The 16,575-nt window shown below is 41.5% G+C and overlaps 1 protein-coding gene across 3 annotated transcripts in view; it reads right to left on the bottom strand.

Moving 5' to 3' along the window:
• vti1a (vesicle transport through interaction with t-SNAREs 1A) overlaps positions 1 to 16,575 on the bottom strand; it is a 115,774-nt gene that overhangs the window by 23,655 nt on the left and 75,544 nt on the right. Inside the window, exon 7 of one of the 3 annotated variants that reach the window (XM_078278782.1) lies at positions 13,316 to 13,377. In XM_078278782.1, coding sequence (XP_078134908.1) covers positions 13,316 to 13,377 — 62 coding nt within the window. Of the gene's footprint in view, positions 1 to 13,304; positions 13,378 to 16,575 lie in introns of all 3 variants that reach the window. The other 2 variants (XM_078278784.1, XM_078278783.1) reach the window with 2 other exon arrangements.

The following is a 16,575-nucleotide window of genomic DNA, read 5'->3' as shown; positions in this document are numbered from 1 at the left end:
ATCTTAAAGTTTGAGGAAAGATAATTTTTCAAATCATTGTAGAGCATACACTACAATATACCATTCTACAGCAAAACACGCTCAGACAGAGAAACAGATTCGACAACAGGGTAAAATCCGACCCACTGAGTCAATAGACAGCGACATGTCACCATTAAACCATGGACATTCTTTGCACAAATGAAGCTAAACAATCCCAGTGTTGACACCATTATTTGACAGGGCTTGTTGTTATGCTCTTTCTCTGCTGGACTGATAGCTCTGATAGTCCTGGCCTCAGGCACGACCTCACAGCCGCCTTTGTCACAGAGCTGGAGGAAGGCTTAACCATCGCTCTGGGCTACAATGATACTCTTCATGGCACCATAATACACTGAAACACTGTGCAACTGGAATGCAACCCAATGGCTTGTATACCTACAATTAATTGACTGACCATGGCTGGCCTCTTGACACTAAGCTTAAATATGTTGTGAAATTAGGTAACAGTGAAAAAGAAATGAAAGATGGGCACAAAATAACTATACCAATTGAATTTGTAACGTTTTAATAGTGCTGGCATCAGTCGTGAATCCTGCAACACATACATAATGAACAATTAATACCTGAATAGGGAATGTGGACTGTTGTCTTCACGTCTTGAAGTTCATTCAAAGGTCATGGCAGAGGAACTATCGAACTAGTTCTATGTTTATAGTAATATTTAGTACTGTATGCACAGTTAAATGAATTAACAGCAACTCAACATACTCTGAAAATGACGACAAATGTATTAATTGAGAACTGTCCCTTTCCACTACTATGATAAAATATAAGATGATCCATCACAAATTGAATAGTTTTAAATGGCTAAAGGTCAACCAACCCATCTTCTGGGCAATTAGTAATTCATAAAAAAATGTAAAAGTCTGTGAACCCTTAACACCTTAAGCTTTCTTACAGCATTTGTTTGTGTACGATATTTTCCCCTCTTCTCGGCCCACTATCCTCTGGCTGTGGTATCCCTCACTATTATACGCTTTGCTAACATGGTGCTTTGCTTCAACTTTGTACCTCGGTCTCTACCAAACGATGTAATTAAAGATCGGTGAAATGAAACCAGTGTTTAGAAATGGTTTATGTCAAGTCTGTTCTGAAATGCTATACCACAGGGAAACTTTTAGATGGAATGGGTGTGCATCGACGTCTTGTTAAATAAAATACAGTCTTGGCCTGAAGAGTCAGGCAAAACATCTAACCGACAGAGCCTCAGTGTGAGCCAGGTCAAAAGACGAATGCTGTGTACAATTGTAATGCAATGGTAATGGTAGCAAAACATTTGTTTTCACCTGGAATATCAGGATGCTCACATGTGTGTGATACTCAGTGATGCATTCAGGTCAGCTAAGGAGAATGAGGAGATTGGCGGGCTCCACAAACAGGCTGGGAAAGTGACACTAGGATGCTAGGCCAAGACATCAATGTCCTCACAACTTCCCTTTAACACTGAAGCAATGTAAGCTCTGGCGCCATCAGCATATGTGTTGGGGTTTAAAGTTTACACAATGGCTGACAGGATGTCCATGCGACCTAGCAAACACTCAGAAAATAAACAAAGCAGCTCGAAATTTTGAGAGGCAATGATTTTCAGGGCTTTAAGTGATGGTTTAGAAAGAATTGGATATTTTTGTAGGGGTTTTCTTTGTGGCTACCAGGCTAAGATACAGGCCATGTTGAGTAGTTGTGATGCTTGCTACTCAAATCAGCTGTATGTACATTAATCTTTATCTAGTGTAACTTGTATTTGCAAAGTTTTAAGTGCTGTTCTGTGAGCAAGGTTGTTCAAGCCGAGACAGATCAGGATGAGATGGTGTTGACCCTTGAGGTGCAAACAAAGATCCCTTTCGCCACAGAGACGTGAAGATCGAGGTGTGAGAGGGTAAGTCTTCTCTCCAGTTGGCAGCAGGCCTAGCCTAGCACCAGGGTGCTCAGCCAACAGCTCCTCTCCTCTGTCAGACCCCCCCCACCTCCTCCTGGATGCCAGTCTGCCTGGCTGGTGTGGGCTAAACAAGCCCCAGCCATCGGGCCAAAGGGGCAACGGAACTGCTGCCAGCTGGGCCAGCACTTCACGGCCGAGCACCACTCTCCAAACAAACAGTGCAGTGGGCCACAAGCCACGGGCAACATGGAACCTGTCATTACCAGCCGTGCATGGCTGGTTCACTCCCCAAAACCCAAGCCAGGCCAAGGGCTTGAACGTGTACTGCACTTGACTAAAATCTCTCAGCCAGGGTATGTCATGACAGAATCCCTTTTCAGAATTAAGCTAGATCATCAGCATTTCAAGGTATATGTCTCTATTTACCCCTTTACCAATAATGTTGACTATAACTGTCAACACTGTTTGAAGCAATAAGAAGAAGAATTCTAAAGCCATGACTGACATGTTCAAGACGATTACATACGAGTGAAAAACAGAGTGGAAAGACAGCGCCTGCCAAACAGTCTCTTAGGATTAACTGCATACCGTCTAATTATACAACATCTCGAAAACTTCCAATGGTCTCTGGGCTAAAAATGGACTCTATGGGCATTGGACCTCAATGGGGTTTTCTTCACTGATCAAGGTTCTACAGGCTTTTGTGGCATAACTCCGCTTTGTCCTTACGATTTTGGCTACAACAGATGATGATTTAGGGCATCTATTATGAAAAAGGCCTTTTCAACATCGCTAAATATGAATCAGTCAGAGGAGGACTTTTGGGATTCAATGTACAACCATGCTTTCACTAGAATGCACCACTGGGACAAAGGCATCTCTGGGGAGACTTGGAGTAACACACAAAACAACCTGTGTTTCACATTGAATGAGAAATAGTGTTTTAGTGGATTTTGTGATAATTCAATCGTCTACATCCACCCAAAAGCATTCAACACATCTCAGTGGTCATGCCCGAGTCATTGTCAGAGCTTGCTAATTCAAATAACTATGGATGTGACTCTGTCTGTTTTATTTGTCACATGCAGTATATAAAACATCCCTGACATTCTGTTGCAGCATTTCATTTTTCAAACAATACCGATGCCAAACAACAAAGATAGGTAGTGGCTACAATTGGCTAAATGTTAACATTGCCTGAGCAGGCTGAGTCAGAGGGTCTTTCTAAAATACTGGGCACGCAGACCTTTTCAAGTGACATCACATTTGGCCCACAGCAACCCACAGAGCAAGCTCTAAAAATAAAAAATAAATTGGTCTTAGAAGATCAATGATACTTGTTTTTGGTCTTTACTTGTTTAATTTATAGTAATTGTTCTAATGATATAATTTAAACCTTTGGGTGTTTTTTATCACATTGGATATGGATGGTCATTCTGCCGAAATAGTATTGTTGTTGCATGGTCCAAGAACCATTACTTCACATACAGTATCACCCAGCAGCAATCAGCTCTACTGAATTTAGTAAGAAGAAGTGCCTAAGTGAGGCTATGGATAACAACCAGCTGCATACATCTATTTACCATGATATAAGCTACTATAACAGCACTTTTACAACAATTTAAAACTAAGGCCTTGGACATCTAGTGTTGCAAGGCTGACATTCAGTCTATCGGCTGCTGCAGTGGCAATTTTAAATTATGTTTGATGATGAATGATCTTTGTATGAACATCAGTCATTTTCTAAGGGGTCAGTTTGAAGTGATTTAGTTCTGTTATACTAATACGTCGAAACTGAGGATATTGGATCACTTAAAGATTCTTTGAGACAAAGAATCTAAATCTTTATTTATCTAAGTATTATATATTATTAATTGACACAACACTAAAGAGTTTACAAGGGATTATTAGGTATTGTACTATTTTGTTCGGATATTTAATCCAATGAAAATAAGTATAAAGCTTCAAAAAGTGAAAATGAATTTCACTATTTACTGCTATTGAAACTATTAAAATGAAATATGACTAGAACAAGAAGCAAACCAAGAACAAAAAGGAACAATTTGACTTTGCAATCTGTCCTTTTTTTCACATGACAATAGAGTGAATTAGAAAAAAAAATGTGATTACATTTTTGTATAATAGTACACTGCATTGTGACTGATGCATCATAGAATGTCCTTCACAGCAAGCACCACCAAGGTAAGGGATGGATGGGGTGATGGGGTCTGTCCTTTTGCCTTCCAGCCTTTGGGATAGAAAAAAATCTAAATCTATTTTTGTGTTTAGTATAAAAGCACTCAAGGTTAGGCTTTTTGCTTAGAAAAGAGACCAATGCAAAGTATTTTGACCAGAGATTCTCTTGAATCCTGATGCCTACAAATGCCTTGCCTTACAACCTTTTCAATTCCTTAAAAGAAGAAGTGGTCTTCTTTTTTATTGTTTTGCCTGTTGTGATAAAGGGGATCTTTTATGCCATCAACAACATGGCAACAATGTACTGACTGGTTTCATTGCACCATCCTGGGGGTCTGTACAGATAAGATACAGACATAAAGAGGCGCAGTGAATGATTGATGGGTTAGAAGAAAATATTAAAAAGAAAACGAGTCAAAATTCAGCATTTGTAAATATTTCAAGCTCTTGCACCCTGCCAAAGAGAGATCTGAGGGGCAACAACTATAACAGCAAAAACTATACGTAACCATCTATTCAGATGCAAACACAACTCAGACAGCTGACTTATTTTGTTGAGACTATCACTGTTTCCAAAAAGTACTTGGATATCTTTGTTGGGAATAAAACTATACACAGTAGCAATCTAGAACCTCAAGCCCCACTGGACAACAAATAAGATACACCTTTATTAAATATGTATTCCTTTTGACCAGCTGTAATAATTATATAAAAGTAGTTCAACAGCACATGGGGCTGAGGTCCTTCCTTTACACTGTATGCATCTGTATGTTTTTACTGTACAAAGATGGTGAGAGAAATAATTAAATGAGAGCTGACTGAAAGTGCAGGGAAGGCATGTAAAGTGCAAGTGTTTGGGCAGGAGCCAGTTTATCCTGGCAAGCAGTGCAGCTGAAGAGCAAGTTATCATGGCAAAGGGATCCTATGTCCTGGCATTGCTCAAGATGGAATAGTGCCCGGCATGCGCATATGGATGCAGAGTCTATTACAAAGATATAGGAAATTAAAAAAGCCCTATTTTTTCCTCGACACAAATGCTGGCATCCAGTAATGCCGTGGCATTCCACAATATTCCAGGCAGCTGTTGCATGGTATGCCCAGAAATATGCACAATGGCATGCTGGGAGGGAACAACAGTCAAATAAGAAACAATGTGATAGGTTCTAATTGCTTCAAAATGTCCTGAAGAAGACCCCCTATTATCTATTTAAATCAGCTGGTAATGGGAGGCTAGGAGGAGGAGGAGATGAAGAAGGGGAGGAGGAGTAGGAGGGGGCGACCTAGGCAGAGGGAGAAAGCTATCCTCTTCGCTGCTGTCGCCTCATTATTTTCCGTCTTGACGGACGCCCGCGCTCAACCCCTGGATGAATGGCCCTGTGCTGAATAAGTTATCGCCAGACACACAAAGGGAAGAGTGCCACAAACAACACAGCAGTACTGCAAAGCATGAATCTCTTTTTCCTCTCCTTCTCAGTCACCCCCCCCTCCCCCCACCCCACCCTTTCCCCTGCTCCCTCTAGACGAAAGGCAGGCCCTGCCACAGACTGAGATCTCACCTGTAATTTCTACAGAAGCTCACAGTAGGTGGGGAGAAAAACCTAACGGATGTAATAAAATGAAAGGGAGGAAGGATACAGGCATCTATGTTTGCTGAAGCAATATATACCTCCATTCCTCCATTTTGTTTCATCTGTCCTTTTTGTTTGTGCAATTCTTCAGTGAAGACAGGGACCTCCTTTGGACAGCATCTGAAGATATTTGAAATGACGGTTTTTTTTGTTCTTCTTAAGACAAGGCCCACAGCATGACCATTGAAATTGGTTTGGTTTCATCTGATGTTTATTTTGTTTCCTTTTCTGTTGTTTGGACTGCCAGGGCCTAGCACATCAAATAAAGATCACCTCTATACAATGCTCCTATGAGGGTGTGTGTGAGAGGGTGCCCTATAGCTGCTAAATGGGAGCTAGGAAATAATGACAACAGGAAACAGGCCATTCCCAAATGGTTATGGCTGTGGTTTGCTCCACAACTGCCAATCCCTCTCCCTTGCTGTCACTCAAAAGTAGCAGTGGAACTTTTGGACAGGAGAGCCTCTTTCCCCTCTGACCGGGAAATCAGAGGGTGCCGTGGCCCGACAGGCGCTCGACGGCAGATCAAACGGGGCGGGTACCCTTGGAGTGACACCTGGAGCCACTTCAAGGGATGAGAGCGCCACTGATCTCCAGTCATCTCGTCAGAACGACAGTCTGTCAGGGTTAAAGGAGGGGGAAAAAGAAGTTCTATCAACTCGGATGGTATGAGCGAGGTCGAACGAAGCATCACCTTTAATGTCGTGGATGGCTGACCCTCAAGCATTTGGAGTGATGGTGCAAAGAGTGCTTTTTGTTGGAATGCTAAAGTTCAGCCTTGATGCCCAGTTCAGGGACTAGGTGATAGCTAATTTTGCTGATGAAGCAGTCTCACTCAAGATATGACTAGTTTTAGTTTGTTGTGCTTTGATTGCAAATGCCTTCTACCTTGAAATAAATTCCAACACATTCACTATTTATCATCTTTGAAGCTAGCTGTCTGTCTTCAACTCTGATTTTTTTTTTTTTTTACCACAACATTTGGAATAATTACAATTCAAGTTTGCCCTGACGTATCAAAAAGTAGAAACCCACTATGGTTTAGAAAATAGAGAAAGGGAGATATGTAGGGAGAAAAAGGGGGCTTTGGCAGCCAGTTAAGCGAGTCAATCCTCAACAGACAAATGCATCCCTTATATAAAACAACAACACGTCTTTGCCCTTGTCAAAAAAACCTTCCTTCTACAGCACAGGCTTGTGTGTATATTTTCCCTTCTGCAAAAAAATGTCCCATCAGCACTCTCTAATGGGTGAGGTGGAGAGAAAAAGACAGAGATAAAGCAGGAGTGAGAGTGAGAGAGAGAGGTGGCAGTGGTGCTTGTTTGGCTCAGGAGCAGTGAGTAATGAGGCTGAGGCGCACCCTGTCATTGTCCCAGCAGCAGCCTGTAGCCACAGACACGCACACACATAGACACACAGGAACATCAAAAAGTATCTTCTATCTCCAAACAAGACACTTATCTGACATTCGAAAAGCAAAAACGTAAAATAACTTGATAAAATAAAACAGAAGTTTAATATCAAAAGTATTTATTATTTTCTCTATAAAAGAACCCTGTCAATATAAGATTGAACCCATTGGTAGATAAATTCATCCCTTCTACAAAGCATGAGTAGAGAGTGAAGGGAAGACCAGCAAGGTCTTACAATACTACTTGCTTGTCTGCCAACAGCAAAAACTACCCCTATCAACACCAAATACCTTTACAGGCTAACATCCTTAATCCACTCAACATACCCATAATATGCATGCATGCACATACACACAACAGCTGCGCTCATCTTGACATGTATAAAGTTTAACTAGGGGTTTCAGTGAGGGCAGATACGATTCATGCTTTGGCACTTTGCTCCTTTGCCAGAATAAAAACAGACTGGACATAAAAAGCACAGAATGCTTCCCTGGAGGGGCAGAAAAGGCCAGGGATAGGACGGACCCAGAGGGATGCAGCAATACGGGGGTGGGGGGGGGTTGAGTGGGGTGATAATGATGCCAGGCTGAACAAATTGCAAAGCAAAGGGAATTTGTTTAAACGTAGTGCATGGAATTATCGTGGCAGCAACATGGAGAGGAGATCAGAGAGAGTGTGATCCACTGGGAGTGATCTGCCACTCTCGGGACAGAAAACACAAAGCTCGTCTATGGCTACTGTGATGAGTTCAGCTGTAATACAAAAGAAAAATAGAATGTACAATAGGGTAAACATGTCTTCCACAATGTCATATACATGGGGTATACTCCAATATTCTGATGAAATAAAACACAGAAGAAGAGAACATATATGAGTGTGTAGGGTTGTAAATGCATGTGATGGTATGTATAAAGGTAGAGCAAAGTGCCAGAAAGCCACTGCTCCATTGGGCTGACTCTCCTGACCCCACCATATTGTAATGTTTTTCCTTTGCTCTTCGCAGTTTTAAAACAGGGCAACACAAATAAATAAATGAAAAGAGGAAAAGGGTAGGAAGAGAACATCTGAACTGCAATCTGCTCCATCTTTCAGCTTCAATTAAAAAAAAATCTAATCTTTTTGTTCAACTTCATAACAAGACATCAAGAGGGCCCCAAGACTCCGATCCCACCACAGCTCACTGGTAGAGTTGAATTCCATTAATGATGTGACCTACATATCCCAGTAGTTAATATTCCAGATAGACAGAGAGAGAGTATATATTTGCCAATAATACAGGATAGAGGCAAAACTTACAGATCGTAAGGAATCAAAAGTCCCCTTCTCCAGATGCTTTTCTGGGGCCATGCACTGTGGTCTCTTGGCTCATAAAATTGTTCACATGTTGCCCAAGTGAGGAATTGGAAATAGGATTTTCCTATTCTGCCAATTAGTCATAATAAAAGGTTTATTTTTCCATTTCCGAAAATGATCAACAGTTTAACAGGACTGTTCTTAGTTATCTGTACTATATTTGCACTGAACTTGTCACGTGTACCTACAGTGTAAAATCAGAGAAATGAACTGGGCCACACATTAAGACAGCTTGTCAAGAAACGTCTCAAGAAAGGAAGTTGGTGTGTTGGTAAAATTGTGGCTGCATCAGCTTGTGAGCTACTGCATCATCCTCACCCCGGCTCATAGGCTGATCTCTTAATCAGTGTCCAGAGTGTGCATGAGTCCTCTTCTGAAGCAGAGGCTCTGTCCATCTTGCCTGCCCGTCGCTGCTGCCAGTCCCAGCCATGAATATGGAGCTGTTCTGTGGCTGGGAGCTTGCTTATGTTTTCTGTCTGATATCTAGGCCCCATTCCCATTTCAAAGCGAGGTCCACCCCGGGGCTTGACTTTTTGATCTGCCTGGCGACTGAGTCGACCACCTGCATGTGGGATCAGCTGCCAGCGAGAGCAGACAACCCCTCTGCTTCAAAATATACATTACCCCCCCCCCCCTCGTCCTCCCAGCTTCATTGCCCTTCACTGTGCCCCCTCCTTCCGTGAAGCTGCCAGAAGCCCCAGTGGTCCTAACTGGGTCTGGAGCCGCATTCCCATTCCCAACTGATCTGACCGTGGTGGGTGAGATGCTTGAGATGTTCAGTATAGCAATAGGAAGGCTCACACTACAGTCACAGGGCCATTTTGTATTTACGAGAAGCCATAGTGTCAGTTTGCCATGGAAACAACAGACACCTTATCACACTGTTGGCTGTAACCTTTCTTAATGCAGACTGTACTAAACCTATACACCTATCAGAGTTGATCAAATTGGTGGTTAATGAAGACCAATTCGTTGAAATGAAAATCCACTTATCAAAGTGTACACATATAAATCCCTTTACATGAGATAGTTCAGTTTATATCTGTGAGGCTGATCAAGTCTACAAAAAAATATTTAACCTCCTAACCGCTAAAAGCCTTGAATGATAAAAGACAACCATGCCCTTGGTCTTATTCTACAATTTACAAAGTTCAGTCCCCAATAAATCAGTGTTTGTTCACTGTCAAAGGAGCAATCCTAGAAAGTGATACTTGATGGCAACAAAGATTAAAATCTAGTATCTAAATCTAATATTTAGGATATTCTAATTCTGACATGTTTCTACTCCAAGATGTCAACGAATACTACACCTGGTAAAAGCAGTCTTTTACCGCTGGAAAGAGGGTTGTTTCATAAAACTGGGCTGTTTATGCAATAGAATGGCCCTTTTGCTCAAAAGGTAGAAAACTTACAACTACCAGAACGCACTGCGCCGCACCGGACCAATAAACAGTGGGTAAAGTAATGCGAGCATGTCACAGAATCAATATGGCAGCCGGCTGGTAAAAAACAATCTCGTATCACAGTTAAAGGGTAAGCTACTGTAAAATATGTTCCTAAAACAATTCAGGCGAGAAGTAGGCAATACAGTAACAGAATCTCGGTTTATATTTGAACAGCACTGTCTAGTTTTACAGTTTAATGTAAGTTTAGACTGAGTTTGAGAGAGAAAGAGGGGGGTGGCCTCTCTCCTGATCTGCTTCAATAATCTTTGTGTCCGTATGCGGGAGTAAAATCTGTACTTCGAGCAACAGCCCTCGAGCCAGAGAAACTCCGCCGCATGGCACATTTCGCTGGGAGATGAGCACTATATCTCTACACTAAAAAGGCAATGCTGTAGCCAAAATATTTACTTTGTGGTACAAAGGGACTGGTGCTGGTGCTAAACAGGAACTAAATGAAATGATAATTTTATTTTATTATTCATATAATATCAGGATTGCCTTTCTGCCTCATTGGGATCACTGTACCTGTCACTGTATAATTAAAACACAACTATTTTAGAAGATTTCATTAACAATGAACTAAGAGTGGCTGCCCACCACTAGACCACTGACATCCACTAAGCAAATGAGGACAGCTGACATGAGACAGAAGTTTGTGGGACTAGTCATCAACCACGACCCAGCCAATCAACAGCACCTATACACAGTGTTTTATTCCAATTACCCTCATTGGCAGTGATGAGTTTCACAGTCAGAAATGTGTGAAGGTTAATTTTCAAACCATGCAACAGCTATTGAAGATGTGTGTCTCTGACTGTTTCTTACAATAAGTGATATTCACAGAGCCTTTAAGTTAATTGGCTTTCTTGAACTCTGACAGCTAGCTTAATGAGTGTCTAATTGTTTCTCAGCTGTGGTGAAACCCCAAAACTATAAAGACACTTCAAGAAGAGGTTTGAATTTAAAAGAAACTACACCAACAATGAAAAAGAACCCAATGTATCCGTTCATAATCAACTTAAAATTGCTGCAGTATTTATGTATCTGCTAACTATCACAGCTTAGTGGCAAAAAAAATGCTCAATCTCGCACATCTCCTTGCTATTTATGTAAAACAACTGTTCAAAGCTCTTGGCTTGGACAAAAATATGACATTGGCTTTTAAATTGAGCTAATTGCTTGATTACAACAAAAAGGAAAAACAAATAATGAAAAAGATGGAATATTTATCATCCTGTGCATGGTTGATGATCTGTGTCCATCTCAAGTTTGTGGCTTAAGTGCAGAGGTTATAATACAACAGCAAAGGTTTACTTCACTCACTCACCTATTTGTAAAGTCCTTTACAATCTCCTGGTAGACCTAAAGTGATACACTACTGCTATAGCTAAGACAAACAAGTGGAGAATGACAAGGCAACCACCCCCCAACCCCAACAACAGTGTAAAGAAACAACAATTGCTTTGACATCGCACACAAATACACAATCAATCAAAAGACAGAAAACCGAGGAGCAAATAATGAAATGAATGGGGAAATTAGGACAGATTGCCTAAAAGGGGGTTGGGGATGAGATATCATTGAACCATCTCTGGTTATAAATGACTTCAGATTTGACGTTTCCAGACCACAACCGTACAACAAAACACACTTTCTATTATTCAAAGACTTTTTGTTAAAGAGTTACGGTGGAGGGACGGGTGGGGGGGGGGGGGTATTTGTGCAGCTCCCATCAAGCAGAAATACGGGCGGTAGTCAAGGAGGCTCGTAGCCGGGCCACACTTTAGAAAGCCCTCATAAATCCTGATTTGAGCGGGGCGCTAACCAGAGGAGGAAAGTCACGTCAAGAGAGGAGGCTGGAGAGTAGGAGGGGGGTGGCAGCTTGCCTCTTAAAATGCTACGTCTGATTAAGTCTTCCCATTAGGTGACAGCTGAACTTTAACATTAATATGATAATATTGAAATGAGTGTGTTATTTACTTCAGCACCAGAGGGGGGAGGAGGGCAGAAAAGAGGGAAGGAGGAGGGAATGATGAATGATTTCTGGACAGCTTTGGGTGACATGCCAGGCGAGCTGACCCCCCCACGATCCTCCTCCTCTTCCCATAATCAGACTTGACAAAATGGAGACATATGCAGAAATATTGGTTACAGTCGGCGTCACAGCCCTTCTCTCAGGCCTTCCCTCTCTAGTAACTGCCGGCCGCCCTGTGAGTCGCCCTCCAAATTGTCTACGGGCACTGAAGCATCTATTTCAATTGGCACTTCCTTCCTGGCCCCAGGATTTTACATTTAGTCTGTGTCATTTACATATTACTCTTAATCAAAATCCACAGCGGGCGACAGGGAGGGGAAAAAAACAAGAAAGAGGGAGCGAGAAACAAAACCATGGCGTCACGGTTCAGGGGTAGGCACACAGGCCCTTTATAAAATGGAGATGTGACAAGACATTACGGTGTGTGTGTGTGTGTGTGTGTGTGTGTGTGTGTGTGTGTGTGTGTGTGTGTGTGTGTGTGTGTGTGTGTGTGTGTGTGTGTGTGTTAGGTGGCGGGTGCATAAGATAATGCAAGGACTATTGAAATATTTGCGTGTGAATGCTTGTGTTTGTGTGATTGTTGGGGGCTGCCTTGTGCATGAACTAGCAGGCAAGAGAGACAAAGACTGCAAGTTGGATATGGGTTGTAAGTGCATTTTGTGAAAAAGAAAGGCAAAGAGAAGAAAAGAATGGAGACACGTACAGTGGGCACATTTGTCTTTTCCAGCCTTTTTCTGAAGGATACTATGCTGGGCTACTCCTTTATCAGTCTACCAAGGCACTTAACACTAATACAATTGCATGTAACAGAACCGCCATTCACACAGTTTAGTTTGTTTGCTAGTTCAGACATACGTGTCATATAAATGGAACATATAACTAATCAGGATTACAGAAAACATGATCCTAAAAAATATGATTATACTGTAGAAAATTACTCAAATATTGCATTTATATATTTCAGTTGTACCTTGTTGAGTTGTTTGATAATTGTCATCCAAATAAAATTCCACTTAAGTGAACAAAGTCAACTGGTTACAATTCAACTAGTGACTACTGGTGAAGGATTGCATTATCAACTATAATATTTTGTTCTGTATTCCATCATCCATTTATTGACGTGTTCATTTGTTTGTTTATCAATCCCCACCAGTGTTGTGTGGAAAAGCAATGTAATGCTAAGCAATGTGGCCAAACACAACACAGTGTTTAAGACTAATCATAATGGAAAGGAAACATTGATCTAATTATAAACCTAATTAGGTGGCGATGACTTGGACAGTTATATACAGAGAGGTGCAGAAACAAGGGCCGTACCTGCCTCTTACCTTCTCAGCATGCCGGTAAGGATGCGAGAACTCTTGCCCAGGTTGGCGTCCGTTTCTCTCAGCTGAGGGGACAGAACCGGGGAAAGACAGGTTTTAGTTTCCATTCTGATCCAACAACACTCAAGGATATTAAACACAATCTACGTCTTATCTACAAGATTATATTATATATTATATTATTAAGTATAGAAATGTCCTCTGACTACAAAATACACTGCTTTTAAAACATTTCAACAATTGACCACCTCTTTGCAAAATGAAAAGACAGAGAAAGAAAGAAAGGTCAGTTCTTGTTACATAACTGAGGATATTGGGACTGAACACACTACATCTTATATTAGCAACAGATTGATGGATTAATGCGACGGGACAAGCTTAACATTTACACACATATCTTACCAAAAACATAATTGCTGAAAATGTGTTGCAACATTCAAGTCAATATACTTATTACAGTAGTACTGTAAGCTTGTAGGTTTTACTGTTGCACAGCCTTGTACTACTGGCCTCACGGCAAAGTCCCTTGCTCAAGGGCAATTTGAGAAGGCACCTCTAAAGTTTAATACTTTATCTTTCCACCCAAAGATGTCAGTTGCAAGCTAGAGAGATGAATCAGAGATCATTTGACAGGAAACTTGCTTTTTTACCTTTAGGTTACTGGTTCACTTGTCTAAAGACAACCCCCAACTGAACATACTTTTAGACCCCCTCTAAAAAGCTGCGAGATTTACCCAAACTTAACATTTAGTCTATAAACTAGGACCATTAGCTGCTTTTTATAGGTAGAAAATATCTGTAACTTTAAACTAGTCAACAGCAGATTCAGACTTAGAAGGACATGTCATTTTAATAGCCTTCTGCTCATCTTGCTGCAAAGAAAACATTAGAATGGTGTAGGAATGGCTTTCGCAGATTTTAAGACGTACTCAGTCCTTTGTGTTACGTCCTTTATCTATTTGGTTCAATCCTGGTTCTTCAGTCTCTTGGAGACCAATTGAGGATAAATTGTCGCTGCCTCACAGACTGCAGGACCTAGTGTAATCCAACATACCATTGAAAAAAGCCAAATTACGTTTAGGCCCTATAATTTAATTTCTACTCACAACTTTCCATACTGTTATGAAACATGAGCACGCAGATCATAAATGGCACAATCACTCCCCAATTGTCAATACATTTTTACTTCTTGAGGGCAATATACCTTTTTCATTCCCACGTTGGAAGAACGGGGGAGTTTGTGTTTTAAAAGACCTGTATTGTGACCATGGCTTAAGAGCCCTTAATGATTTACAGGCTGAGTATGATCTTCCGGGATCATCTTTTTTGTTCTCCCTGCAGTAAAGGTCAGCCATGCGGGCATACGTTGTCCCATGGGGATCAGCACTCCCCACACATCCTCTTCATATAATATTAGCCTCAGTGGGACCAACACGAGGGAGCGTCTCTAAACTTTATAAATGTATTTCTGATCCTGGCAAACGATTACCAGTAGAAGCCACATGGCATAGGGGACTTAGCTGCTTTAAATGTTGACGATATCTGTTGGGACACAGTGTGGAAAAATTTGTGTGGTACATCTAAGAATCCAGATCATCAACTAATACATTACAAATTTGCTCATAGGATGTACCTAACCCCTAGAAGGCACCATTCTATGAAGATTATTACATCTCTCAATTGTGACCTATGTCCACTCGATGTCCTGGGGTGGTTTATGCATATGTACAGGGAATGCCCAGATGTGGTTAGGTTCTGGAAGATGATATCTCTCACTTTAAGTGACATGCTTAAAGTTAGGATTATACTCTCTCAGACTTTGCTCCTACTAAATGATGACTCCTCTTTAGATTTGTCTGTACAGGAGAGACGCATCTTATGGGCTGGTCTCACGGCAGCTAAGAAGATGTTGGCCTTGACATGGCAGCCGCCACATACCTTAATGTGGCAGCAATGGGCCAACTCACTTCTTGAAAAGGTTTCTATGGAATGGTCCGTGGCTTGAATGCATGGCGCCAGCATTAAAACTATCTGCGCATGGGATGAAACATACACTTTAATTAAAGAAAGGGTGCAGCGTGACCGTCTTTAGTCTTTTGTTTTGTTTTTGGGGGGAGAGATCCGGGGTGGGGGGGTCGGTCACCATGGGGGAGGTATACACTGTTTGGTTTTAGTTTTGGAATGTTTTACATTGTATGTGTGTTAAGGGATAGGGGGCTAGGGGGAAAAAAGAAAAGAAAGAGCTAAATCTCTGATGTGTAATATTGTTAATCGTGTGCCTTTCTCAATAAAAAAATTGATTACAAAAAAGAAAAAAGAATGGTGTAGGAAAAATAGTGAGAAGGGTCCCTTACTGTTGATGTACACAGCAAGCACAGGGAGTCCTTGAAGGCACAATTAAATAATGAACATAGCTATTCAGGGCTAATTGCTGTGGATATTTTCCTTTCTCTTGTTCCATCTTCTCTCTCTTCTTTCTCTCTGCCTTTTCCCCCTCAGGGGTCATAAAGATGTTTTCATTGCATCCACTTATCAGGTGTAGGGACTTTCACTAGGAAAGGAATGCAGAGATGTTGCCAACAAGGTGCGAGTGTGACTGTAAAAAAAAAAAGAAAAAAAAAGGCTGACACCGCACTGAGTGAGCTGCCACTAACGTCTACCTGTTGTTGCACTTCTAGAGGATGATGAGGGACTGTGGGGAAGAATTTTTGCAGAGAGGCTCTCTCTGGAGTCAGCAGGGAGTCATTCATCTTCATCTCTCTCTGAGATAATAACGCCAATTTCATACAGTATGTTTTCATCAGTGTATCATACTGAATTCTATTCTATTTTTAATTCCTTACTTTACCATATCTTCTTCCAACCTTCTGCTTCTCTACAATGGTTCCAACATTACTCTATTTCCTGTTTGTTCTGGCTCCTCTTGCAGTCATCTCTCTTGCCTGCAATTCGCCCTCTCTTCCCACCCCTCCTTTACTGCTACTTTTTTTTCCTCCTCTTCCATCCTTCCTTCCTACCCTCTGGCACCCTGGGTTGGTGTGAGGCAGGTTGCAAGAGCCAAGGATACATGTGGTACAGGGTAGAAGGTGGGGGACCTGGGGTATGGGCCCTCTGGCAAAGACAACAAGTCCTGCAGTTGCCTGATGTCTGCCTCTACCCACAGATCTGTCCCCTAGATACTTCACACTTTCTCCCAAAATACATCTCTCTCTGAATCATTCCTTCTTTCCATTCCTCTCTCTCTCCACAGCCTCTCAACAAAT

The sequence above is a fragment of the Sander vitreus genome, chromosome 21, assembly GCF_031162955.1.
Source record: "Sander vitreus isolate 19-12246 chromosome 21, sanVit1, whole genome shotgun sequence".
NCBI classification, from domain to species: Eukaryota; Metazoa; Chordata; class Actinopteri; order Perciformes; family Percidae; genus Sander; species Sander vitreus.
This window is presented reverse-complemented; position numbering and strand designations above follow the sequence as displayed.